The 27,827-nt window shown below is 43.0% G+C and overlaps 1 protein-coding gene across 2 annotated transcripts; it reads right to left on the reverse strand.

The window, feature by feature from the left end:
* Positions 1-265: 265 nt before the first annotated feature.
* Positions 266-27,091, reverse strand: LOC121009462 (HLA class II histocompatibility antigen, DM beta chain). 2 transcript variants are annotated; one of them, XM_040442589.1, is made up of 6 exons: positions 26,952-27,091; positions 26,356-26,640; positions 15,049-15,327; positions 13,020-13,136; positions 2,229-2,282; positions 266-1,267 (listed from the first exon to the last, which is right to left on the reverse strand). In XM_040442589.1, exons 1-5 carry the CDS (start codon positions 27,049-27,051, stop codon positions 2,245-2,247), a joined length of 819 nt encoding a protein of 272 aa, XP_040298523.1. In that variant the 5' UTR covers positions 27,052-27,091; the 3' UTR covers positions 266-1,267; positions 2,229-2,244. The 2 variants fall into 2 exon arrangements, with proteins under 2 accessions (XP_040298523.1, XP_040298522.1); XM_040442588.1 differs by lacking the exons at positions 266-1,267; positions 2,229-2,282 and adding an exon at positions 6,829-7,835.
* Positions 27,092-27,827: the final 736 nt, after the last annotated feature.

The following is a 27,827-nucleotide window of genomic DNA, read 5'->3' on the forward strand; positions in this document are numbered from 1 at the left end:
AAATACCACAGTGCAGCATAAAATACTGTCCTATGACCATACTGAGGACAGTTGAATTCAGGACGGCATCTATGCTGGCCAGGTGCATAAGTACCCGATACTCCTAGCATTAAGTAATGCTGAGGGCATTAGATGGTTATGTACTTGGACAGCGAGGGCTCGGGTGGCCCCATGGGTTTTGGCCCACCTGGAAATTTCCTTGTTCTCATGGCCTTATGGACAATTCCAGTGCCTAATGTTTTCCAAAACGCAATATAGTTCAAGATTAGGTTCACAGAGGGCATTTTTACTCATGTAGTAGGACACCGACCATAAGTTACATGTATGACAAAAAGGCATAACCTTGACAAAACCTTGTCCACTGTGAGTGTTACTCATTGATCCAGTTAAAGGAGTTCTCTGAGATTTTAATACTGATGACCTATCCTCAGGAAGGGTTATAAGCATCTGATCAATGGATATCTGACTCCCGGCACTCCCATTGATCAGCTTTTTGAAGAGACCGCAGCCTCTTCCTAGGCCAGAGATGTCATATTGATCACTCACATGGCCTAGGTGCAGCTCAGTCCCAATTAATTGAATGAGGTTGAGATGCAATACCAAACACAGCTACTATACAATGGATGGAGCTGCACTTGGTAAACTGTGAGGAGGACCGATAGGTGTGGGGGCTGGGCGTCGAACTTCCGATGGCCCACCGATCATAGATTGATAAACTATCCTGAGGATAGGTCATTAATATTAAACAGTATAAAAACCCCTGTAAGAAAAATACAAAAATTACACGTAAAGCAATTTTCATCATGCAACTGTCCTGGAGCATTTGTCCTTCATTGGTCCACAATGGCGTGGAGACAATCCGTGGAGATAGTTCGTGTTTTTTTGTTCACAGAGAGATGCACAGACCTCCTGTCTCTGCCAAGTGTTCTGAGCAGAGATCTTCCTCAATCCCAGGAGTCTGCTTTTGTCTTATACAGTTCAAGAAAAACATCACACAGCTGAATCTGTAAAATGAAAGTGAAAATATACGGCAGAAAAAAATATCCCAAAAATGAAAATATCCAGCAAATTGCTGATTCATTCATAATCTGCTATGTTCAGATCTCAAACCTCCAGATTAAATTAAACATTTAAGGACATCTGAAGTGACCAGACAGGTTCTTCTTTTCTATCCCAAATCATATGTGTAGGGAATCGTGATCTACGATGCCATTTGCTTTGGTCCATACAAGGGAGACCTGTTTTAGTTGTGTTCGTTCCTATTGACCTGAAATCGAAAGAACATGGTCACCACTGGTGAATCCCATTTTCTGAATGACAAAATACTGTATCTGAAAAATGTATGGATGTATTATATGAGAAGTGATGGCAGATGTTCATTTTTTTATTACTTTTTCTGTAGGATATAAAGACAGCACGAGTAATAACGCAAAAGACGTTGTCATAGGAGGGTGTAAACTTTGACTAGGCCTCTTATTTTCTGTCTAAACCCAATCCCTTAAAGTGGTTTTCCATTTTTATTTTTTTCATTTCCACCACAGCCTGCATTACCTGTGGAATACTCATGTGCTCCCTGCTGCTCTGTTCTGATTCCTTGGCTCTCTTCCCTGGTCTTCCGGTCCCTGTCCTGTCAACTTCTGGACAGACGGGGTCACGTGTGCCACTGCAGCCAATGACTGGCCTCAGCAGTGACATGTCCAAAAGCAGCAGTGATGTGCCACTTTGTGGACATATATCCGCTGAGGCCAGTCATTGGCTGCAGCGATGCACGTGACCTCGTCTGTCTGGAAGCTGTTAGACCAATGAAGACAGCCATGGAGCTGGAACTGAATGGATGGGGTGGAAATTTAAAAAAAACTCTTTAAAAGGGTTGTCCAATAGGGCAAAATATTTTTGAAAATGCTCAGAATGGGTTTAAATTATTTTTTTTATACTCATTGATCCCCTGCTGCTACCATTCCAATGCTCGCTGGTTCCATGCTGGCCTTCCTGGCCTTCCTGGCCATGTCTTGACAATAGGAAACACCAATCACTGGGGTACGTCACCGATATGGCCAGGGACATCTCCTGGAATTTCTTGTATGTCAAGATGGGACCAGGAAATTAAAACCAGCAATGACCCAGTAAGCACTGGAACGGGAGTGGTGATATATCTTTTTTTTACCTTTGTCCCCTTGGACATCCCTTTTCTAAATTTACTGAAGGCCGTTATAGATCTGATCTCTTACCTCATGGAACTACAGTTTACTGTACGTCATTGTATCCTGGGATTGGAATGTAACCTACAGAAGAAAAGATACCACCATAAAGATAAGCACATATTCATATTACATAGTGTAAGTGGTTTTCGAGTCAACTGTTCATTGCAATACCTAACAAACTAATAGTGCGAATCCAGTAAAAAACAAGTATCTCTCTACGTGCTCTACGACACATCTGCCCAACGCTCTCCATCAACTGTTCATCTTCCCACTCTCTCCACTGACTTCCCATTAAGGCCGCTTTCATGCAGTCAGTGTTTGGTCAGTGATTTCCATCAGTGATTGTGAGCCGCCAAAACCAGGTGCGGCTCTTTCCCTTATACCTTATCTCTGTGTGGCCTTCACCCCCGATTGTGGCTCACAATCAAAACACTAACCAAAATCTGACTGTGTGAAAGTGGCCTTACATGTGAATGAACTTTAAAGAGGTTGTCCCATTATACATGAGAGCATATCGTTAGGACCCACATCTATCTTTAGAATGGAGCCTGCAAAATGAAGAACGGTGCATCTCACATGCGTGGCCACCCTCCATTTATTTCTATGGGAGTGTTGAAAATAGCCGAGCAGTGTGCTCAGGTATTTTCGGAAGGTCAACTGAAATGAATGGGAAGCACACCGCGTAAGCATGGCCACAGCTCTATTCAATTCTATGGGGCGGTTAGAAATAGCCAAGCCAGCGCTTGGCTATTTTCAGTAGTCCTGTAGAAATGAATTATGGGTGGCCTAGCATGCCCAGTCTTCACTTTGTGGGCTCCGTTTCAGAGATAGATACGGGTCCCAGAGGTGGGACCCGCACCTATCAGACATTGGGGGCATATCCTAGCGATATTCCCCCAATGTATGAGGTAACATAACCCCTTTAAATAACAGTTTTACCTCCACTTCCCTTCCCAACGTGTCCCTAGCCTACACCTCTACCCTCATCTCATCCACTTATATTCTCCTAATCATCCTCTCTACTGATTTACCCCTTTCCCCCTTCTCACCTCCTCCCACCCATCTATCGGTTTTCTTTCGGGCTGCTTCAATTCTCTAGAACACACTTGAGATTTTTAAAAGCGTAAAGGTGTTGTCCTTACTCCTGATTTTTGCTCTTCCAAGCAGCACCCTAGGCGCACTCTGAGCTGCAGGGGGCAGTGTTTCTTGCTTTGATTGATTGGACAGGGAAGTGGCGATGTAATCCCACTCCTTGCCTGTGCATGCGCGCTCCCGAGGCTTCACATGCCTTCAGCTAAGTGTGTTTTCTTCTTTGTAGCTGCCTTTTCTTCTCTTGAACTACTCCCAAGCTATTGCCATTGCTGGGAGCAGCTCAAGACAGCATATACGAGGTGGCCAAGATGGGAGTGAGCTAGTGCGCATGTGCGGCAATGCACACGCGCATGCTCCCGCCATCCCAGCCACCAAACAGGCCAGGACTTTACTACCCAGTGAGCAGATGCGGCCACCGCTGCTGGATTCCCGTAACCCCTGACAGCGAGCATTCGCTAAGGGACTACAAGATGAAAATTATCCAGGAGAGGAGGCAGTATTACAACATGGACTATATTAGTAAGTTCTTCATCATAGCGTTATATTCAATATAAGTATCATTGTGCCAAGTGAGACAACCCCTTGTAGCAAGCCCTCTCCTCTTCACAAACACCTACCTACCATACCTTGTCCCTCCACCAGTAGCCAACATTAGCCACTCTTCCCCATCACCTACCATATCCTGCATGTATTCTGTTGGAGTCTGCTCCCTCTACTGCTATATATGTGTAGCGCTACGCAGTTGGTGCTATATATGTATATATACACACACACACACACACAATATTAAATAATGTTGTTGTTTTCCCTGAACAATTTAGACCATATTGCTAAGATATAACTTAAATTTTTTTGGGACATTTAGAACTTAAAAATGAATTGTAGTGAATGAGGTTGCATCCGACCCACAAAAAATGCGGATAGGATGTGGACCAAAAATACATTTGTGTGCATGAGCCCTAATCCTGTAGATGTAAGCTAAATCTGGCCATACACATTATATTTTTGTCAGCCGAACCTGCCTAGAAAAGTGGGTTAAGTCAATGCTATTGTGTGTCGGAAGCTTCCAACTCCCCACAAACCCATCTGACAAAGAATGGGTGAAATTAATCATTTCACCCAATCCGTTTGTTCTCCGGGAACTGTCTGGCAGTAGACTTCTTCACTCTCCCCATAGCATACATGATGTCCCGTCCAAGCAGCAGGTCACCACTGTTATGTGCTACATGGGGGAACACATTGTAGATGCAGACAGTTATTGGCTGCAATGGCGCACGTGACCCTGTCCCAACCAGGAAAACAGAGGTGAACCAAAGTAGTCAGATGTGAGCAGTGGAAAACATGAAAATATGCCTTCACAGGTCCAATGAGGAGATAGAAGCCAAAAAGTTGAAAAAAGTTGCTATAACCCTTTAAAAGGCTTGTCCAACCATAACAATTTATCATTAATTAAAAACTCCAAAAACTAGATGTCAAAATGGGTATTACTGACTTACATCCATATATATTCTTTTCATGGCACATTTGCTTCTATATTTGTGAAATAAACACAAATATTATATTTTATAAATATTATGTCCAGATAGTGTGAATGCCAGCTTTATTAGTGCCGTTCTTAGAATGAACAAAGACTGGTCTGAAATGTTTGTGTAAGAGAGTTGGCATTGCCTGCTAAGGTTATCTTGGGATTCTGATTTCTTGCGGATTTGGGAATTGGCCACTCCAAGGTCCGAAATAATAAGAGATAAACAAGAGATAAACAGTGACCCGTATAGATTGCATAAGCTGGCTACATGCCACTAGAGGGTGAAACCCTTTGGTTAAACAGTATAAAAGCTGGAACTTTTCGGTAAGTGTTTGACGCTCATCTACGAAAGGACGCTTTGAGTAGAAAATGGTGTTTTCCAGATTGAGACTGCCTTTGCTGAAAAGGACTTCCCAGCCGTCAAATGGTGTTAACTCAATTGGTGATATAAGTTCTCTTTTTTTGTATTTACTTAACTTGTAAAAAGAAGTACATTATATCTCTACGCATACCTTATTGTGGTTATATTTAATAAAATCATATTAACCTTCATTTGAAGTGTAGTTGCAGTAAAGAGTCTCTTTTGAAACAGTATCTGAACCTGAAGTCTTGCTCTTATCAGCAAAACAACGTGTCCCCATTCTCATGGTCCTATCTCTGGGACCTCCGCTGATCTGATATTTATCCACTATCCTGTAGATATGGGATAATGTGCTAAAACCAGAAAACCTTTTAAATGTGCTGTGCAAGGGTTTTATATTGATAACCTATCCCCAGGATAGGTCATTAATATCAGATCGGCAGGAGTCCAAGTGCTGGCACCTCCGCCAATCAGCTGTCCGGAGAAGAGGCGGTGCTCATGTGAGTACCGCTCCCTCTTCAGAATTACACAGTGCGTAGTCTCACTTACAGTGGCGGCGCAGTGTAATTACAAGTGCTGGGGGCCATTCAAGTGAATGGGGAGACAAGAGACGATGCGCAGTGTAATTCTGAAGAGAAAGCAGTGCTCACATGAATGCCACCTACTCTTCAAACAGGTGATCGGCGGGGTTCCAGGACTCGGACCCCCGCCAATATAATATTGATGACCTATCCTGAGGATAGGTCATCAGTATAAAACCCCTGCACGACCCCTTTAAGGATGGCATGCTTTTTTCTTAAAATCAAAGGGAAAAATAATCCCTCATGAACTGGGATGGATTTTTTACGGTAATAGTTCTATTACCATATATTGTACTTTAAGGGATTGAACTTGTAAAATATACAGAATGATTTGTGTACAAAATTGTGACCACTGGAGAAAGTTGTATGGCCACAGTTGTGAAGGCTTCAGGGCGGCATGTGCAGCCTGGGTTCCAGGGGATCAGCTGCATTTCCCAGAGTAATGTTCAGGCAGTGGCGTAGATAGAGAAGTAAGGGCCCCATAACAAGGATCAAACAAGGCCCCCCACACAGGACAAAATGGTTTTCGCCTAAACCTCTTTCAATGACCCTTGGGCCATTTTTCCCACTGCCTCATTTGCTAAAAGTTGTTCCTTTAGAGGGTAGAGTCCTGACCAAGTTTTCACCCCCAGTAGAAGAGGGGATGATCCCAACTAGGCCCCCCCTTGCCCTGGGCCCCATAGCAGTCGCATGGTCTCCCGCTATGGTAGTTACGCCCCTGTGTTCAGGACAGATGAGTTCAACCATAGAGAGTGGAAGGACTGTACTTTCTATTACAACCGGAGAGTGTAAGAAAGACGGACAAAGACAAGGACAAACACACAAAAACACAAAAATGTGATATATTTATAGAATGCAGACACAGGGCCATGGTGATACATAGAAGAAAAGACAAACATATACAGAAACCAAAACATGGTTACAGTTACATGTACAAACAGAAGTGACATATACACACAGACATGTACGGAACACGGTAACAGCATTGGGAGACTGTTGTCACGACCAATGAAACAGAGTAAAGACAAGTGTAGTGTCCCACTATGTCGCGTACTGCACAAGGCCGTAACAGACATCTGAAGTCAATGCAGGAATATGCAGGAGAGATCTAGTTGTCTTGAATTCACCTTGTCTAGGTGTGGAGGAGGTTTCAGGCACTCAGCTGTAGCAGTTTTTGCATTTTTCACGTCCGGCCCTCTATAGAACAGTCTACAGACAAGAATAGGACATGTTCTAGCTTTTTGCGTGTGCCGCGGAACGGACATATGGATGCGGATGGCACACGGTGCTGTACAAGCCCTTGGCTATTTTTGTCAATCCCATAGAGATGAATGGTGCGGCAATTCGCATGCTCCACCTGATGCTCCATTCATTTCTGGGTTCCTACCAGGGTACGGGCCCCCCGTTATTATAATCAATGGGGATAGGGGATAACTTGATAACCCCTTTAATGTAGTCTAAAATAAATCTCCACCTACTGCTCGGTCCTTCCCTACGTCAAAGGGGATTTCATCATCAGTCGCACTCTGACTGATCTCACGATTATGGCCTCATTTACTACATATAAAAGTAAAATATGTCCCAACATGGGACATTCAGTTGGGTTTCATAAAGTTGCCCACATTTGTTCACATTTTGCAGCACGCTGGGTACAGGCCTGCTGCAAAATCAAGCTCTTTGGACAATGTGCATGAGGAGGATTATCAGACATTTACAAGTCCCTGTATACAGCCTGTGAGTCCCGTATTTCATGGATCATATAGGGAAGTTGCGTCTATCGTTGGCCAGGTTCTTTACAGCATTCCTCAGTGCACACCCCTGATCACAGAGGACTGGTGACTCAGACACAGCGTAGATACTGTCCCCTATTATAAGCTCACCCTCCATAGAATCTGTCTCACTGTCTTCCCCAAGATCCCCCTCTTCTTCCATGAGTAATTGTGAGTCACAGGAGAGCAGTGACGAGGTGGAGTGATTAGTGATGGACCCCTCTCTGCTTACGGAAACTAACGAAAAAGGCAAACATGTGAATATGTGACGCCAAGGACAGGAGACGGATAAGAAGTGACAGTCATCTACAAAACAGGAACAGAAAATCCACTGTGAGTCCTTGTGTAGAGGAAGGGTTAGTAGTACATCAACAGAATAGACGAAACAAGCATCTGCAAGTACATGGCCGAAGAGTACTTTCACACTAGCGTTTTTCTTTTCCGGCACTGAGTTCCGTCAAAAGGGCTCAATACCGGAAAAGAACTGATCAGTTTTATCCCCATGCATTCTGAATGGAGAGCAATCCGTACAGGATGCATCAGGATGTCTTCAGTTCAGTCATTTTGACTGATCAGGCAAAAGATAAAACCGCAGCATGCTACGGTTTTATCTCCGGCGAAAAAAACTGAAGACTTGCCTGAAACCGGCATTTTTTTCCCATAGGAATGTATTAGTGCATTCAAAATACCGGAATGCCGGATCAGTCTTTCCGTTCTGCGCATGCGTAGACCAAAAAAAAAGGTGAAAAAAATGAATGCCGGATCCGTTTTGACGGATGACATCGGAAAGACGGATTCGGCATTTCAATGCATTTTTCTAACTGATCAGGCATCTTTAAAGAGGACCTTTCATCAGTATAATTTTAATAAACTAATAACCCTACCTAATAGTGCGGCTTCCACTGATGTTCCCCCTTTTTTTTTTTTTTTAAATCGACCACCGAATGTTGAAATAATAGCCCCGTTTGTTCTGGTGCAGCGCCTGTCTCTTAAGCGCTTTTTTGTATGGGGCGTTGCTAAACTTTTTTCTTTGCTATGGGCCTTGGCTGAGAGCGCAGCCAATCAGAGCGCTCCTCTCTCAGCCAGGCAGATCAGATAGAAAGATCAGCGAAAGATCAGATAGACCGGCCGAGGGACGAGACGGGTGTGGAAGCAGCGGTACGAGCGGCAGGGTAAGTATCATAATCATCCCCTAGACATCGCTGCAACAGGATGTTATGAAGCTAAAGTTCTCGCGAGAACTTTAGCTCCTTCTGCCTGGCTGAGAGAGGAGCGCTCTGATTGGCTGCGCTCTCAGCCAAGGCCCATAGCAAAGAAAAAAGTTTAGCAACGCCCCATACAAAAAAGCGCTCGAGTGACAGGCGCTGCACCAGAACAAACGGGGCTATTATTTCAACATTCGGTGGTCGATTAAAAAAAAAAAAAGGGGGGAACATCAGTGGAAGCCGCACTATTAGGTAGGGTTATTAGTTTATTAAAATTATACTGATGAAAGGTCCTCTTTAAGACTCATCAGGATCCTGATCAGTCTTACAAATGCCATCAGTTGGCATACGTTTTACCGGATCACTCTGCCACAAGTGTGAAAGTAGCCTTAGATGCCAGTACGATAATTCGGCAATTTAAAAAAACATCTAATGGCTGCCATAGGGGTCGTCATGTACAAAGCATGTGTTCCAAATGACTGAAAACCCTCCACTCACACCATCTTGCATTGATCACCTTTGCTTACCAGAGCTGGCTAACGGAAGCACTGCTTACCTGCTGAGATGACCACCACCTCCGCCATAGAACAAAGGCCAGCAATGGTGGTCAACTCAATTTGAGCCCAGGCAAAGGGAGTATAGAACTGCTTATAACAGACTATGGCAGTGGATTCACCGAAGTTATGAAGAGGTGCAGGCCTCTATATAACTTCAGCGCATCCAGCGCCAGTTTTAAATGTAAGACAGCTTCTGAATGGTCTTACATTTAGACATTTTCTACACCTAAAACAGGCGTAGAAAATGGTAAATGAGACGGGCCTACCGACCCGCCCACGCCAGGCCCACCTATTTAGATCTGGCGTGAGTGGGGCGAAGTCGCAGACAGCCGTGGCGCCGATATCTGCGCCTGAAATACGCCTAATTTAGGCTTATTTCAGCATAGCAAATAACCCCCTATATGAATAATACATGGTTGGTGGCTGGGTAGGTGAGAAGGATACGGGGAAGTTTAGAGAAAGGAATAAAATTATAACTAATAAAGTATAGGTCGCTAAACAACCGCACAGTGTAACAATAACTGCAGCAGATTTACTAATCATACTGAGGCCAGAATTTGGCGCACATGCTGTATTTTAGACACTCACTTGAAAAAGGGACATGGCTTAATGGCACCATAATAATATTATATGTGACAAATGTCTGCCAATATTTTAGCACACAATTTGGGTGCAAAGTAATCAGACCAATAGGTGTAAAGTTAGCCAAATATATCATCCACCCTGAGCCACTGATACATATGGCGTGTCTTTATGCTGCCTAAGTGCACACGGTCTACATTTTAGACTGGATTAGGCTGGTTTGACATCACTGTTTCTTTTTCCGTTCTTCTGATCCGATAGAAGAGCAAAAAATAACAGGTTCCTGTAAAAAAAAAAAAAAAAAAAAAACGGATCTTGTGCATCCATTATGCGCATTTGGCATCCGTTTGAGCCATTTCAATCTGAAATTAATTTTTTTAAGATGGGAAAAAAGTCCTGCAAGTAGTACTTTTTCCCCAAACTAAAAAAAATTGATTGAGACTGAAATGGCTCAAACGGATGCCAAATGTGCATAATGGCTGCACAAGATCCGTTTTTTTTTCTCTTCTTCTGACGGATTAGAAGAACAGAAAAACAAACAGTGATCTAGTAAACCTGCTCCGCCTTTACATGCAGGACAGCAGTTGCTATAGCTATCCAGCAGGTGGCACCATAGCACTTCTATTGCACCTCAGCATTACGGCCACTTTTTCACATTGAAAAAAAAAATCTGCGATTTTCCCATAGACTACAATACTAAACTATTTCTATCTGTGATATTGAAGATCTAATAATTTCATGTGCAAACCAGCTGAAGAGGAAAAAAAAAAAAAATCAAATCTCTTCAATTTTCCCATTCTACAAATAAGCCCTCAGCGACCACTAATACACGGCTGTCACTAAGGGGCCCGATGTGAGTGTTGCACGAGTCTCCCGGGCAGCAGAGAGTGGGAGCTTGGCTCTCGCATTAAACGCCACACTCCTGCTGTAATGTCCCAGATGGGCAGAAGCGCTGATCGTGACCATTAATCTTTTAGATGCCGCGGGGAATAGCGTTCTCTCCCTCTGTCTCCCATTAGAACCCCATGAATGAGATCTCCCAAAAAGTGTCATGCACCCCTAAATAATACCAATAAAAGTTGTCCTGCAAAAATCAAGCCCTCACACTGCTCCGTAGAAATAAAAATAAAAAAGTTATGGGTCTTGGGATGCGGCAATGCAAATACTTAGGAGCTTACTGCATATTGTTTATACATTGAACGCAATAACAGAACAGACAGTACATAATTAGCTAATGAGCTCCCCCCATGTTGACTTGCAGGCAGAATTATATAAGATAACACTATGGGGGTCATTTATTAACACCGATGTTTTAGACTCCTGCGCTGGCGCTTGATGAGCTTAAAGGGCTTCTGTCACCCCACTAAACAGTTTTATTTTTTTTGGTTAGTTATAATCCCTATACTGCGATTTTTTTCATACATACTGTAATTAATCATTTCTGTTCAGTAGATTATGTTAAAAACATATTTTTAAAATATGCAAAATACCTTGCTACCAGCAAGTAGGGCGGCTACTTGCTGGTAGCAGCCGCATCCTCCGATCCTAAAGACGCCCCCTCCGCATGCTGATTGACAGGGCCAGCGGACGGGATCTTTCTCTGCTGGCCCTGTTTGCATTCAAAATCTGGCGCCTGCGCCGTACCTGTCTTCAGTCGGCGCAGGCGCACTGAGAGGCGGACGCTCGCTCGGCCGCTCCATTCTCAATGCGCCTGCGCCAATGATGTCACATCTACACCCGGCGCAGGCGCATTGAGGAAGGAGCGACCGAGCGAGCGTCCTCCTCTCAGTGCGCCTGCGCCGACTGAATACCGTTACGGCGCAGGCGCGAGATCTTGATAGCAGACAGGACCAGCCAGAGGACGATCCCGTCCGCTGGCCCTGTCAATCAACATGCGGAGGGGGCGTCTTTAGGATCGGAGGATGCGGCTGCTACCAGCAAGTAGCCGCCCTACTTGCTGGTAGCAAGGTAATTTGCATATTTTTAAAGTAAATTTTTAACATAATCTACTGAACAGAAATGATTAATTACAGTATGTATGCATAAATCGCAGTATAGGGATTATAACTAACCAAAAAAAATAAAAACTGTTTAGTGGGGTGACAGAAGCCCTTTAAGTTCGGTAGAGGAGCCTCTACATAACTTCAGAGTATTCCTTGCCGGTCTAAATATATGCCAGCTCCCTTGCTGGCGTAGATTTAGATAATTTTCTACGTGTAAAACAGGCATGGATAATGAGTAATGAGACGGGCTGGCATGGCCGCCCCCTTCCCCGCTCAAGCCACATCCACTTTTTTAGAATTAGCGTACGTGGCTCGGATGGGGAAGAAGAAGTCACAGATTTGGCCGCAAATCCCCAAACAAATCTGCAACAGTTATATGCCAAAAATTGGCGTATATCTATTCATAAATGACCCCCTATGTCTATTCAGCAGATTAAAGCTCTATATAAAAATAGAGTTGTCACTAAACTAACTAAATGAATCAACACATGGAGCAAGAATAATAAGACTGGCATTACACAGTCTTACATAGCGCTACGCCAGTCTTAGTACAAAGTCCATAGGTACACCTATGAGCTGGCGAAGATTTTATTTATCATTTATGCCAGAAGCCACGCCCTTTGTGCTAAGCTCCACCCAATTTTGAAAAGAGACGAATGCACCATAGTTTTCACACTACAATAGTGGTGTAAAACACTTCATGCATGTGCCCCAGTGTCTGACCTATAGAAGATATGGTATAAAAGGTAGACATTCACTGTAAGGCTACATGCACACGACCGTGCTGTTTTTTGCGGTAAGCAAACCGCGGATCTGCAAAAAACGGAAGCCGCCCGTGTGCCTTCCGCAATTTGCGGAATGGAACGGGCGGCCCATTGTAGACATGCGAAAAACGGACAAGAATAGGACATGCTATATTTTTTTTGCGAGGCCACGGAACGGTGCAAAGGATGCGGACAGCACACGGAGTGCTGTCCGCATCTTTTGCGGCCCCATTGAAGTGAATGGGTCCGCACCCGAGCCGCAAAAACGGCGGCTCGGATGCGGACCAAAACAACGGTCGTGTGCATGAGGTCTAAGACCCACAAGAAGATGCAAACAAAGCCTCGTAGACATCATGTGCCCATGTTCTTATGATCTTACTACTTCTCTTGGCCTTCTTCAGGCATAGAGCTCCTGCAATCAAAGTGATCAGTCCTAGTCCAAAGACTACAGCCGAGACACTGATCTTCACAATCTGAACGGAGGTCAGACCAGCTTCTGTGTGAATAAGAAATAAGTGTCAAACTAATACACATTTTACTTCAGAGAGACAGTGAAAAAAACAGTAAAAAGAACCGAAAAAGTACATTTTGTGAAAAAAAACTGTAAAAAGAACAGAAAAAGTACATGTAGTACATGCAGCATTCTGATTAGCCCCTTAGGCTAGGTCTACATAGTGACTTGTGGCAGCGCTGATCGCAATGTATAAGAGTGAATGTGATTGTGCAGAAATCTAGCGGGTTTGGATTGCTGCCACCAGTCCTGTTGCAGACACAAAAACTTGCAGGTTGCTACACAACCACATTAAGGCTAGGTCTACACGACGACATGTGTCGCTCACTAGGGCACAACTACACTGCGACATTTGTCGCACTAATTTTGCGCGACAATTTTTATAATGATAGTCTATGGTGTCGCAATGCGACATGCTGCGACGCGACAGTCGCAGAAAAATCCAACTCGAATAGATTTTTTGCGACTGTCGACAAGAATAGGACATGTTCTATTTTTAAGCTAAAAAATCTTTAGAAGTCATAGCTAAAAAATATTTTTTTCACTTGGTCTTTATTAAAAAATATAGAGCCCTTTTTTCTGTAAAGAGCTAAGATGCTCCACCATTATTGCCAATGTATGCCTAGTGCCAGTACATAATGTTTCTGTTGCTCAGCCAGTGCCAGCTCCTCCATCAATGTGCCTGGTGCAGTCGCAGCATGTCGCAAGTCACGGTGCGATACCACATAGACTATCATTATAAAAATTGTCGCGCAGGACATTGATGCGACAAATGTCGGCGTCTAGACCTAGCCTAATGCTTTAATGCACGCGACCATATCCGTTTTGCTGTCCACAACCTGCAGATCTTCAAAACACGGATAATGGCCATGTGCAACCCGCACTTTCTCGTTCTGCAGGTCCTGCACCATTGTAGAAATACCTATTCTTGTTTACCGTATAGACAAGAATAGGACATGTTCTATTTTTTTTTCGCAGCCGAGGAACGAACATACGTACACCTTGTGCTGTCCGCATCTTTTGTGGCCCATAGAAATGAATGGGTCTGCATACTATACGCAAAAAATGTGAATCAGATGTAGACAAAATATATGGTCATGTCCTCAAGTCCTAACTATCATTAGTTGAGATGTAGTAGCGCAATATTGCAATCTTATGTCACGTAACCACAAGTCGCTGTGTAGCCCTTCCTTAAGACTCACAAGCCGTCTGTTAGGCCCTACTGCAAACAGGGCTGTAAGAGTGAGACTACACATGGCAGATATTTTCCGCTATGGAATTTACTGAAAATTGGGCATGCTTTGCAAATCCATGATCTTAATACTGCACAGATTTTTTCCCGCTGTAGGTACTAAAAGCTTCAACCACATGAATTGTTGTGGATTTTCCTACCAAATCTGCAGTGAAAATCTGTAACAATTTCACCATATCTCAACTCACCCTATGATATTTTTCCAAAAGAAAATATAAGGTGCCAGCAGATTAACATAAAAAATCAGAGTGTAAAAAATAGGTTTTATCAACTAAACTAAAAAAAACTAAAAATACAGTCACGTGCCTTGGTTTAATTTCAGTTTTTTGGTCTCAATGTTTTTAATTTTTGAATAGACTGTCCCAGTACAGTTGTTTGTTCAATATACTAAATTGGATTAATTATCAATTGAATACATTGCTTATACATGTTGCGCCCCCTGCATTTTTTGTAATAGTACTTCTATTTTTTACAGTATCAATTGTGGAATTCTAAAGGCAAGATGCCGAGGTTGAAGAAAAATTTCTCGATCCTACGTGCTTCCCAGTTAAAGAAGATGGAATGAATAAGATACTAAAATACATTAAAAGAAAGTTCGGACAGATATGGCAGCTCCCTGTGGGACTTTGTCTGCCTCCAACTTACTCCATGTTTTCATCATAGGTTCATCTAGGCTTTGATGTTCTACGAAGCAAGTATAGTTATCTTCAGGTAGGGAGCCCCTCAAATCTAGTTTCGTAACAACCTGGTAGGTCCAGTCCCCAGATCGTACAGCCTGAGTTTCATTCCTAACCACAGTGTTTTCATTTTTAATCCAAGTAACAACAATGTTTTGAGGGTAAAAGCCCCACACATGGCAGATTAGTACCGGGAGACTTTCCCCAGCAAACTGCTCAGGAGAAAATAATTCCATAGATGGTTTCACTGCAGAGAAATAAAGTAGTATGTATTAGATAGATTCAAAAAGAATGGACAGTCAGATATGAAAATTGTCCTACTCATTCAGATCTACATGTTTATATGGAGCAGTATTATAGTAGTTATATTACTGTACATAGGAGAAGTATTATAGTAGTTATATTCTTGTACATAGGAGCAGTATTATAGTAGTTATATTCCTGTACATAGGAGCAGTATTATAGTAGTTATATTCTTGTACATAGGAGCAGTATTATAGTAGTTATATTCTTGTACATAGGAGGCAGTATTATAGTAGTTATATTCTTGGATATAGGAGCAGTATTATAGTAGTTATATTCTTAACCATATTTCTTTTTATTGAGGTAAGAAATCAAGGCCACAAGCCCACACAAGACATCAGTATCATAACATTAAAAGTTACAGTAGTTATCCAGCATACAAGTCATGTGTAGACAGTACCAGCGATTATCATCATCATCATCACCATAAAACAAACATCAAAAGGAGGAAAAAAAGGGGAGGAGGGGGAGACAATGGGTTAGGTGGGGGAGGGGGCAGAGAAGTGAGGGAATCCTGCTCTATCATGTGAAATTCCTGTGTGATTTCCATGGGGACCATAGCTTTAGAAAACAATGGCGAGAGTTTGTTTCCCAATGCGCCAATTCCTCAAAGCGGTAGATATGATCTACCTTGTCCGTCCACATATCTAGATTTGGAGGGGAATCAGTTTTCCACAAAAGGGGAACTAGCAATCTCGCAGCTGTGATCAGCATTGTAGGGAGATTATTCTTAGCAGGGGTTATCGTGCTATTAGGGCACCACAGTAGGATAAGTTTGGCATCTAATACAACTTTAGTCTTGCAAACGCTATTAATCATTGGTTCTATCAATTTCCAAAACGGTTGGATCTTATGGCAGAACCACCAGATGTGTGATAATGAACCGGTTTCTATGCCACACCTCCAGCACACCTCAGGTACCTCAGGATTAAGTTTGTGCAAGAATTCAGGAGTTTTGTACCATCTACTTAGTAGCTTAAAAGAATTCTCCTGAATTCTTACACAGCGACTGAAGCCATGAGAGTGGGCTAAAACAAAGGCCCTCTCTGGTTCCGTTAGGGTCATAGAAAGCTCTCGCTCCCATGAAGTCACATAACCGAGCTCTGGAGGTAAAGAGGAAAGCAATTCCTTATACATCTGGGATAATGGCCTAAGAGGAGGCCTAGGGGCCAAGACTTTCTTTTCAAGCCAGGAAGGGGAGCTATTACTAGCAAAGTTCACTACGCATAACTTAGTATCTCTCTTAAAGTCTGCTAAGTGGAAAAAAGGAGCTGACTTGATTTCGGGGCGATCCATTATTAAATCCCATTGCAAACTACCGTCTGGGAGAAGGACATCCCGCAGGGACAAACCAGCGAGCCTTGACCAAATCCCTGAGGGGTTTGACACAAAAGGATGAATATAGCTCTGTAACAATTTAAGAGGCATACAGGGGTTAGGAAAGTTAAACTGCTGGGATTTGACCATTTTAGACCATTCTACTAGCATTCCTTTCCAAACCGGGGAGGAGGCGTAGTGATTGGCTGAAAAGGGCCTAACACCCCACAGAGTGAGCTGATCTTGGCTGGTGAGTAGTACAGATTCGAGCCGTGAGCAAAGAGAGTTAGATTTGTGGGTCAGGGCAGATATACATCTACATAACTGAACAGCAGTATAATATGACTTTACATCAGGCATCCCAAAGCCTCCAAACTTCTTGTCCCTTGTAAGGACAGAGTAGGCAATGCGTGGAGACTTACCATTCCAGAGGAAGCGCGTGAACACTCGGCGGACTTCTGAGAAGTATGAGTTTGGCAGCCATATGGGAATGGCTTGCAGCAAATAAAGAAATTTGGGGAGAATGAAAGTTTTCAGATAGTTTTTCCTCCCTATCAACGAAACAAAAGGGAGTTTCAGATTCTGTAGGTGAGTGCGAACCTCTTGCAGGAGTGGAGCATAGTTAAGGGAGGCTAGGTCTTGAATATTGGCCGAAACACGTGTTCCTAAAAATGTAATGTCTCTGGAGGCCCAGGTAAATGGGGTGGCTCGTTTTAGACTATTGACTACAGATTGGGGACATGAAATATTAAGTGCCATGGATTTCCCATAATTTATTTTAAAATTGGATACAAATCCAAAATCCTCAAAAGTATTCAACAACTTGGGCAAGGCCTCTGCAGGGTTGGAGGTCATGACTAAAAGGTCATCCGCGAATGCTGCAGTAACATGGGTTTGCGAGCCAATCTGAAGGCCTTTGATAGCAGGATCTGACCTAATTTTACACAAAAGGGTCTCCATGACCAGTACAAACAGTGCCGGGGAGAGGGGGCACCCCTGTCTTGTCCCGTTGGTGATGCGAAATGGTGGGGACAATGCTCCATTGACTTTGACCATGGCAGAGGGGGCCGAATAAAGGGTGTTAACAGCACTAATAAACTGGTCCGGGAGGCCAAACTTCGACAGGGTCCGCGACATAAAGAGCCAGCTGACCCTGTCGAAGGCTTTTTCCGCGTCCGTGCTCACCAGGACTAAAGGCTTAGAGGATCTCTTGGCCCAATTCACAAGATGTAGAAGCCGCACCGTATTCTCCGACCCCTGTCTGCCATGGACAAAACCTACTTGTTCCTCATGTACAATGTCAGGGAGGACATCCTGAAGCCTGGTAGCCAGAATTTTCGCCCACCACTTCACATCATTATTGAGTAAAGATATTGGCCTATAGTTACTGCAGCATGTTGGATCTTTGTTTTCCTTATGGAGAACAGTAATGTGCGCCAATAAGGAATGAGGAGCAAGAGACCCCCCTGTCAGAAGGTAGTTGCACAAGTTCCTGAAACGTGGGATTAACACATCCTGAAAGGATTTATAGTATGCAATGGAAAATCCATCCGGTCCGGGGCTTTTGCCCGATGGGATAGACATAAGGACCTTGCGCACCTCCGAGTCTGAGATAGGCTTAGTCAGGAGGGAAGTTTTTAATGGGGATACAGAGGGAAGATCTAGAGACTGCAAGAATTTGTCAGTAGCCTCGGATAAATCTCCTGGTGTAGTCCCACTAGGGGGTGGCAAATTATATAAGGCCTCATAGAAGGCACAAAATGCTTTAGCAACATCTGGAGTGGACTTATGTATTTTGCCCTTGGAGTCTTTAATAGAGGAAACAAAGGAGTCAGAAAACTGTTTCTTGGCAATTGCCGACATCAGTCTGTTTCCTCTATCCCCATGTGCATAGGCCTTAAATCGGGAACGAAGTACCAACTTTGCTGAGGTGACATTCAATAGATTTTTTAGTTTTGTTCTGGCTTCAGTTAGTTCTGCTAGGGTGCTTATAGCCCGAGATTCCTTATGGGAGGATTCTAAACGGGTTATGTTCGCCAATAAGGCGTCCAGGGCTAGTGTCCTTTGTTTTTTCAAAAAAGCTCCCAAAGCTATAAGCTCCCCCCTGAGGACCACCTTATGGGATTCCCATAATATAGAAGGAGAAGGAGGCGATTCTGGGGTATCATTAAGCGTGAAAAATTCAGATATTGAGGCCTTAATTTTATCTGCATGTCTGGGGTCTAGAATCAGGGTATCATTAAGACGCCACAAGCGCTCCCTTCTCTGTAGTCCAAACAGGGAAAAATTTACAATGACAGGGGCATGGTCGGACAATGTTATATTACCTATCCGGGCTCCAGAGACATTACGCACGTGAGAACTCGACAGGAAAATGTAATCCAATCTGTGGAAAGACAGTTTAGCATGTGAATAAAAAGTATAATCTCGGCCATTGGGGTTTAGGGCCCGCCAGACATCTAATACTTTAAGTTTCCTCAGGGAAATTTTTAATCTTCTCAGGAGCCTGTAAGATACTGAAGGTCTGCCCGCCGAGGTGTCCACCGCTGGCTCCAGGGCAACATTGAAGTCGCCCCCCAAAACTAGTAAGCCCTCAGAGAAGGAGGACAACGCATTAAGGGTCTGAACGAGCCATGGTACTTGGCCTTTATTGGGAGCGTATAAGTTAGCAAAGGTCACTGGAGATTCGCCCAGTAAACCCTTTACAAAGATGTACCTGCCCTCAGGGTCCGCTGAGATAGCTGAGTGCTTAAAGGGGAGGCATTTATGCACAGCTATACTAACCCCTCTACTGGCGGAATCATGAGTACTGTGAAACCACTGGACAAATTTCTTGGGGGGAAGTTTAGGAACTTTGCCTGTTCTAAAATGGGTCTCTTGCAAAAAGGCCACAGAGACCTTATCTTTCAGAAGGAGAGATAGAGTTTGAGACCTTTTACATGGCTCGTTCAGCCCGTGCGCGTTTAGTGAGGCGACTATTATAGAAGACATTTCTGCATACATTCAGGTGAGTAAATGCATAATACATCCATGGAAGTATGGAAGAGCACACAGATGATATGAGCAGGAGAAGGGAAAAAAGGTAGGGGAAGTACAAAAGAACAAAAGATGAGTAAGAGAACATTAAACATGTCAAGTTGACAAGTGAGTAACTCAGACTAGATACCCGTCCGAGGAGGGTTAGGCACTCTACCTATCACCAGCCAAGACAGGATTGGACTGGCGAGGGGGCAAGTAAAGCACCTGTGGTCTAAACAAAAGAGACCAAAAACAGAAAAAGTGTCCAGCATCTTAATCCGTCCGGTCATCACCCTGCAATGAGGAACGAAGTGTAATACTCTAGAGGTAGTATCCTTTAGCGACAGAGACACGGTGCAAAAACATTCAAATATGACACAACATTAAGCCCAATTAAAAGGTAGGCCATAAAAATAAAACCGTAAAAATGCTGAAAACATAGAAAATGTAAAGAGGCTAAGTCTGCCTTTAGAACCTGAATATCGTAGAGGTGAGCAACAGTCATCTCCAATTCTGGGGAGGTAGAAATATCAGCAAGGAATGCTTGTAAGTGCTTCTAATCAGGTGGGATCTCTGTCAATCCTGCTGCGGCCCGAGCGATCCGACTTGCCTGTAGACGCCGTCTGCCATGCGGATACGCGAGGTGGTGTGGGAAGAGCGCCATCTTGGTCAGCTGGCAGCCATGAGGGAATTTCCACCGGAGGAACGTCCAGAGACCGCCAGACAGAATCCAGGTCTGCAGGTGAACGCACGGTGAGTAGCTTGCCATTTCTGGAAATTGCCAACCCAAAGGGGTATAGCCAGCGGAATGGGGTCGAGGTTTTCCTCAGGATTTCCAGGAGAGGTCTGAGGAGACGTCTTTTGGTCAGAGTGGATGGCGCAATGTCCTGAAACATCTGAATCTGGGTATTTTCATACTCCAACACTTCCATCTCTCGTTGCCTTTTTAGGAGGGCCGCGGTGTCTACATAGCTCAGTAGGCCGCAAATTACGTCACGTGGTGGCTCTTGTGGTTTAGGCCTAGGGCGCAGCGCCCTGTGTATGCGCTCCACCACGATCCCCTCCGCTCTGTCTGGCCCAAGCATTTTGGAGAACAGCTCACGCGCCACAGTCGGTAAGGCCTCCGTCGCAATCGACTCAGGTAGGCCGCGTATGCGTATGTTGCGCCGGCGACTCCGGTTCTCCTGGTCTTCTAGTTTCAGGAAGGCCTCATTCAGTAGAGCTTTGTGGGAGGCCAATACTTCTGATGCTTTGCCTTGATAGGCTATAATGGCGTCCTGCGTACCCTCTAGCGTGACCACTCTCTGGCCTAGGTGCTTCATATCGTCTTTGATGTCCGCCAGATCTTGTTTAAGAGGTGTAAGGGCCGATTCAAGGACCCGGCGGAGGGTCCGCTCTGATAAAGGCGAATCTCTGGGCCTCCTGTCTGAAACATCCGAGCCGCTACCCGCATCAGATAGCTCTCCTGCGTCAGAGTCCTGGGCAATAGACGCCGCCATATTGGCACCTTTCTGCGCGGCAGCTCTCGGTGCTTTTCGTAGGAACTTCTCCATCTCAGGCTGTCTGGAGCGCAGTGGGGTAGACTCTGAGCTTCCTCTGTTCTTTTCTTTGCCAGGTTTCCCCATAATCAGGTAAAATATAGGCTTTTATAGGGTAAATGAGCCGGAATGCTGGAGGAGCTCAAGCTCGTGCGGCCATTCAGCAGCGTGGCTCGGCTCCGCCCCTATAGTAGTTATATTCTTGTACATGGGAGCAGTATTATAGTAGTTATATTCTTGGATATAGGAGCAGTATTATAGTAGTTATATTCTTGTACATGGGAGCAGTATTATAGTAGTTATATTCTTGGATATAGGAGCAGTATTATAGTAGTTATATTCTTGTACATAGGAGGCAGTATTATAGTAGTTATATTCTTGGATATAGGAGCAGTGTTATAGTAGTTATATTCTTGGATATAGGAGCAGTATTATAGTAGTTATATTCTTGTACATAGGAGGCAGTATTATAGTAGTTATATTCTTGGATATAGGAGCAGTATTATAGTAGTTATATTCTTGTACATGGGAGCAGTATTATAGTAGTTATATTCTTGGATATAGGAGCAGTATTATAGTAGTTATATTCTTGTACATAGGAGGCAGTATTATAGTAGTTATATTCTTGTACATAGGAGGCAGTATTATAGTAGTTATATTCTTGTACATAGGAGCAGTATTATAGTAGTTATATTCTTGTACACAGGAGCAGTATTATAGTAGTTATATTCTTGTACATAGGAGGCAGTATTATAGTAGTTATATTCTTGGATATAGGAGCAGTATTATAGTGGTTATATTCTTGTACATAGGAGCAGCATAAGGCTACTTTCATACTAGCGTTTTTGCTGGATCCGGCAGGGTTCAGCAAAAACTCTTCCGTTACTGATAATACAACCATCTGCATCGGTTTTGAACAGATCCGTTTATATTATCTTTAACATTGCCAATACAGATCCGTCATGAACTCCATTTAAAGTCTGTTTCTATTGTGGCAGATTGTGGCAGAGAAAACGGATCCATCCCCATTGACTTGCATTGGGGGTCATGCCGGATCCATCTTGCTCCGCATCCCAGGACGGAAAGCAAACTACAACATGTTGTGATTTGCTCTCTGGTATGGGAACGCAACTAAACGGAACGCATTTTGGAGTAATCCATTCTGTTCAGTTCAGTTTTGTCCCAATTGACAATGAATGAGGACAAAACTGAAGCGTTTGTTTCCAGTATTGAGCCCCTATGATGGATCTCAATACCAGAAAACTAAAACGCTACTGTGAAAGTAGCCTTATAGTAATATTCTTGGGCATCGGAGGTAGTGATGTCCCGAACTATTCGCCGGCGAACAGTTCCCGGCGAACATAGCTTGTTCGCGTTCGCCGCGGCGGGCGAACATATGCGATGTTCGGTCCGCCCCCTATACATCATCATTGAGCAAACTTTGACCCTGTACCTCACAGTCAGCAGACACATTCCAACCAATCAGCAGCAGACCCTCCCTCCCAGACCCTCCCACCTCCTATCAAAAAGCAAGGACAGCATCCATCTTAGATTCATTCTGAAGCTGCAGTGTCACAAATTTGACTAAGTTGTAATCGCATTGCGAATTCAACTTAGAGCTGAGTTCCTAATGGTTGTATTGCTAGAATATAACGAAGATTGAGAATATAGTGCTATATTCGTTATATTCGTCAATTCTAGCAATACAACCATTAGGAACTCAGATCTAATTTGTAATCACAATGCGATTAATACAGGTTCTATTAATTGCATTGCGAATTCAACTTTCCATACTCTGCGTCAACTACGTAATTTTCCATGGGAGTTTTGCCATGAATCCCCCTCCGGCATGCCACAGTCCAGGTGTTAGTCCCCTTGAAACAACTTTTCCATCACTATTGTGGCCTGAAAGAGTCCCTGTGGGTTTTAAAATTCGCCTGTCTATTGAAGTCTTTGGTGGTTCGCCCGGTTCGCTCGTTCGCGTTCGCCAACGGAAAATTTTATGTTTGCGACATCTCTAATCGGAGTTAGTATTATAGTAGTTATATTCTTGTACATGGGAGGCAGTATTATAGTAGTTATATTCTTTCACATCTGCTGTGCTATCTTATTGTACTATAATACTGCCTCCTATATACAAGAATATAACTACTATAATACTGCTCCTATATACAAGAATATAACTACTATAATACTGCTCTTATGTAGAATAATATAACTACTATAATACTGCTCCTATGTACAAGAATATAACTACTATAATACTGCTCCTATGTACAACAATATAACTACTATAATACTGCTCCTATGTACAAGAATATAACTACTATAAAACTGCCTCCTATGTACAAGAATATAACTACTATAATACTGCTCCTATGTACAAGAATATAACTACTATAATACTGTTCTATGTACAAGAATATAACTACTATAATACTGCTTCCTATGTACAAGAATATAACTACTATAATACTGCTCCTATGTACAAGAATATAACTACTATAATATTGCTCCTATGTACAAGAATATAACTACTATAATACTGCTCCTATGTACAAGAATATAACTACTATAATACTGCCCCTATGTACAAGAATATAACTACTATAATACTGCCTCCTATGTACAAGAATATAACTACTATAATACTGCCTCCTATGTACAAGACTATAACTACTATAATACTGCTCCTATGTACAAGAATACAACTACTATAATACTGCACATATGTACAAGAATATAACTACTAAAATACTGTTCCTATGTACAAGATGATAACTACTATAATACTGCCTCCTATGTACAAGAATATAACTACTATAATACTGCTCCTATGTACAAGAATATAACTACTATAATACTGCACATATGTACAAGAATAGAACTACTATAATACTGCCTCATATATATACACTCACCTAAAGAATTATTAGGAACACCATACTAATACGGTGTTGGACCTCCTTTTGCCTTCAGAACTGCCTTAATTCTACGTGGCATTGATTCCACAAGGTGCTGATAGCATTCTTTAGAAATGTTGGCCCATATTGATAGGATAGCATCTTGCAGTTGATGGAGATTTGAGGGATGCACATCCAGGGCACGAAGCTCCCGTTCCACCACATCCCAAAGATGCTCTATTGGGTTGAGATCTGGTGACTGTGGGGGCCATTTTAGTACAGTGAACTCATTGTCATGTTCAAGAAACCAATTTGAAATGATTGGAGCTTTGTGACATGGTGCATTATCCTGCTGGAAGTAGCCATCAGAGGATGGGTACATGGTGGTCATGAAGGGATGGACATGGTCAGAAACAATGCTCAGGTAGCCTGTGGCATTTAAACGATGCCCAATTGGCACTAAGGGGCTTAAAGTGTGCCCAGAAAACATCCCCCACACCATTACACCACCACCACCAGCCTGCACAGTGGTAACAAGGCATGATGGATACATGTTCTCATTCTGTTTACGCTAAATTCGGACTCTACCATTTGAATGTCTCAACAGAAATCGAGACTCATCAGACCAGGCAACATTTTTCCAGTCTTCAACAGTCCAATTTTGGTGAGCTCATGCAAATTGTAGCCTCTTTTTCCTATTTGTAGTGGAGATGAGTGGTACCCGGTGGGGTCTTCTGCTGTTGTAGCCCATCCGCCTCAAGGTTGTGCGTGTTGTGGCTTCACAAATGCTTTGCTGCATACCTCGGTTGTAACGAGTGGTTATTTCAGCCAACGTTGCTCTTCTATCAGCTTGAATCAGTCGGCCCATTCTCCTCTGACCTCTAGCATCCACAAGGCATTTTTGCCCACAGGACGGCCGCATACTGGATGTTTTTCCCTTTTCACACCATTCTTTGTGAACCCTAGAAATGGTTGTGCGTCAAAATCCCAGTAACTGAGCAGATTGTGAAATACTCAGACCGGCCCGTCTGGCACCAACAACCATGCCACGCTCAAAATTTCTTAAATCACCTTTCTTTCCCATTCTGACATTCAGTTTGGAGTTCAGGAGATTGTCTTGACCAGGACCACCCCCCTAAATGCATTGAAGCAACTACCATGTGATTGGTTGACTAGATAATTGCATTAATGAGAAATAGAACAGGTGTTCCTAATAAGTCCTATTGCACACGACCGTATGGCTTTTTCAGTGTTTTGCGGTCCGTTTTTCACGGATCCGTTGTTCCGTTTTTTGTTTCCGTTGTGTTTCCGTTTCTGTTCCGTTTTTCCGTATGGCATATACAGTATACAGTAATTACATAGAGAAAATTGGGCTGGGCATAACATTTTCAATAGATGGTTCAGCAAAAAACGGAACGGAAACGGAAGACATACGGATGCATTTCCGTATGTGTTCCGTTTTTTTGCGGACCCATTGACTTGAATGGAGCCACGGACCGTGATTTGCGGGCAATAATAGGACATGTTCTATGTTAAAACGGAACGGAAAAACGGAAATACGGAAACGGAATGCATACGGAGTACATTCCGTTTTTTTTGCGGAACCATTGAAATGAATGGTTCCGTATACGGACCGTATACGGAACGCAAAAAACGGCCAGTAAACGGGGAAAAAAACGGCCGTGTGCAGGAGGCCTAATTCTTTAGGTGAGTGTATAAGAATATAACTACTATAATACTGCTCCTATGTACAATAATATAAGTACTATAATACTGCCTCCTATGTACAAGAATATAACTACTATAATACTGCTCCTATGTACAAGATAACTACTATAATACTGCTCCTATGTACAAGAATATAACTACTATAATACTGCCTCCTATGTACAAGAATATAACTACTATAATACTGCTCCTATGTACAAGAATATAACTACTATAATACTGCCTCCTATGTACAAGAATATAACCACTATAATACTGCCTCCTATGTACAAGAATATAACTACTATAATACTGCTCCTATGTACAAGAATATAACTACTATAATACTGCTCCTATATCCAAGAATATAACTACTATAATACTGACTCCTATGTGCCTCATAGGCAAAAAAGATATTTATATGTGTCTCGTAAAGCTATAGCTTGTCACTTTTCACTACAGCTCTTCTGCTGACATACTGTAACTCACCTCTTCTTTCCACGGTATCGTTCCAGAATGTCTTTTTTTCATCTTTGCATCTTTTCTCTTCGGCTGTCACATAATGTAACATGTCTGGTTTAGTGTTGAATTCTGTAGTAAATTTCTTCACTACTTCGTTCATTTGGGGAATAGATTGATAAGGGAAAAACATTTTCTCATGGTTGTCATACCCCAGTACAGGCTGATGATTAAATGCAATTCGAAAATAAAATGTAATATTTCCTTGCTTATCATCTCCGTATGTGCACAATGTAATCTCCTGCATGACGTAGCCTGCAAAAAATAAAAAAAAATCATCATTCATAGAACAGGCACAAACATTTTCACAAACACCAGAATTTGCACTACTACTGTGGTTTTTAACGTTCATGTGTCTTTTAGGTGGCGCGCAGAAGGCGGTACGGAAAAATATAATTCTCGAATGGCAAGTCAAAGGTTATGCAACTAATGAAACGCCTGTGAAAAGTGACGTGTTCCAACGTTAAGCTCGTAAATAACAAATACTAATGAGTAAATTAAAAAAATATAGTTGATTACAAAGCAGCGACAGTCATGTCTTGTTATCTGTAAAGCATGCGCTGTACCTGTTGCGGGGAGAGATATGGCGCTGTACACCAGCAGCATTCCAGCTACAGACCCTCTCATCTCTGCAGTCCAGTCCGATATGCTAGCGTTAGCCGACATCCACAACACAGAAAAACTGTCCTACATTTGTCAGCAAATGAGAAATCAGAATTAGGATGACATCAGTTGTTACCGAGTAGAACCTCATTCATAGCTGCAAGGTACTTTTTGGTTTGGGTGTCAAAGTGAAACGGAGAAGTTCATAAGCTGCAGCTGCAAGAAGTAAGGAAGTACAGTCCTGATATGTTCATGTTCTATTTCACGAAACAACAGTGCTCACCGCCTGTGGAAAATTCAAAGTCCGGAAGAAAGCAGGAGTAAAACGTACATCAATCTATCGGCTTGTTTCCAATGGACTTGGAACAACTTTTTACTGTAGTTTTGGTATTGGTCATTATACATTTGTACACTTCTATTGTGCCCCTACCCCTTAGATGTATCTTCTCAAGAGTACATAAATTTAAGTCTCTGTTCACACTGGGGGTCATTTATCATCCTGAGAAATGCCTATATTAGGCATGTTTCAGGCGCAGATTGTGGCTCGATGATTAGTTGCTCCACAATCTGTGACTCTTCCCCGCTCATGCCCCGTCTAAAAAAGTGGCCGTGGCATAGGCGTTATAAACTGTCCCTGTCTTCCAGATTGCCCTATACACAGCGGTCATGTGACTAGTCGAGCAAAGCGAAGCATTCAAAGCAGAAGGTCTCACTCAAAATATAGTGCTGCAGACAGTTACCACCACTAGTGTTGAGCGAATCAAAGTGTCCGAAGTGGATTTCGATTCCGAATTTCAGGGAAAACTTTGATTTACAACTAAGCCAAATTTTCTCGCGCT

The sequence above is a fragment of the Bufo bufo genome, chromosome 8 (assembly GCF_905171765.1).
Source record: "Bufo bufo chromosome 8, aBufBuf1.1, whole genome shotgun sequence".
In the NCBI taxonomy this organism is placed as follows: Eukaryota; Metazoa; Chordata; class Amphibia; order Anura; family Bufonidae; genus Bufo; species Bufo bufo.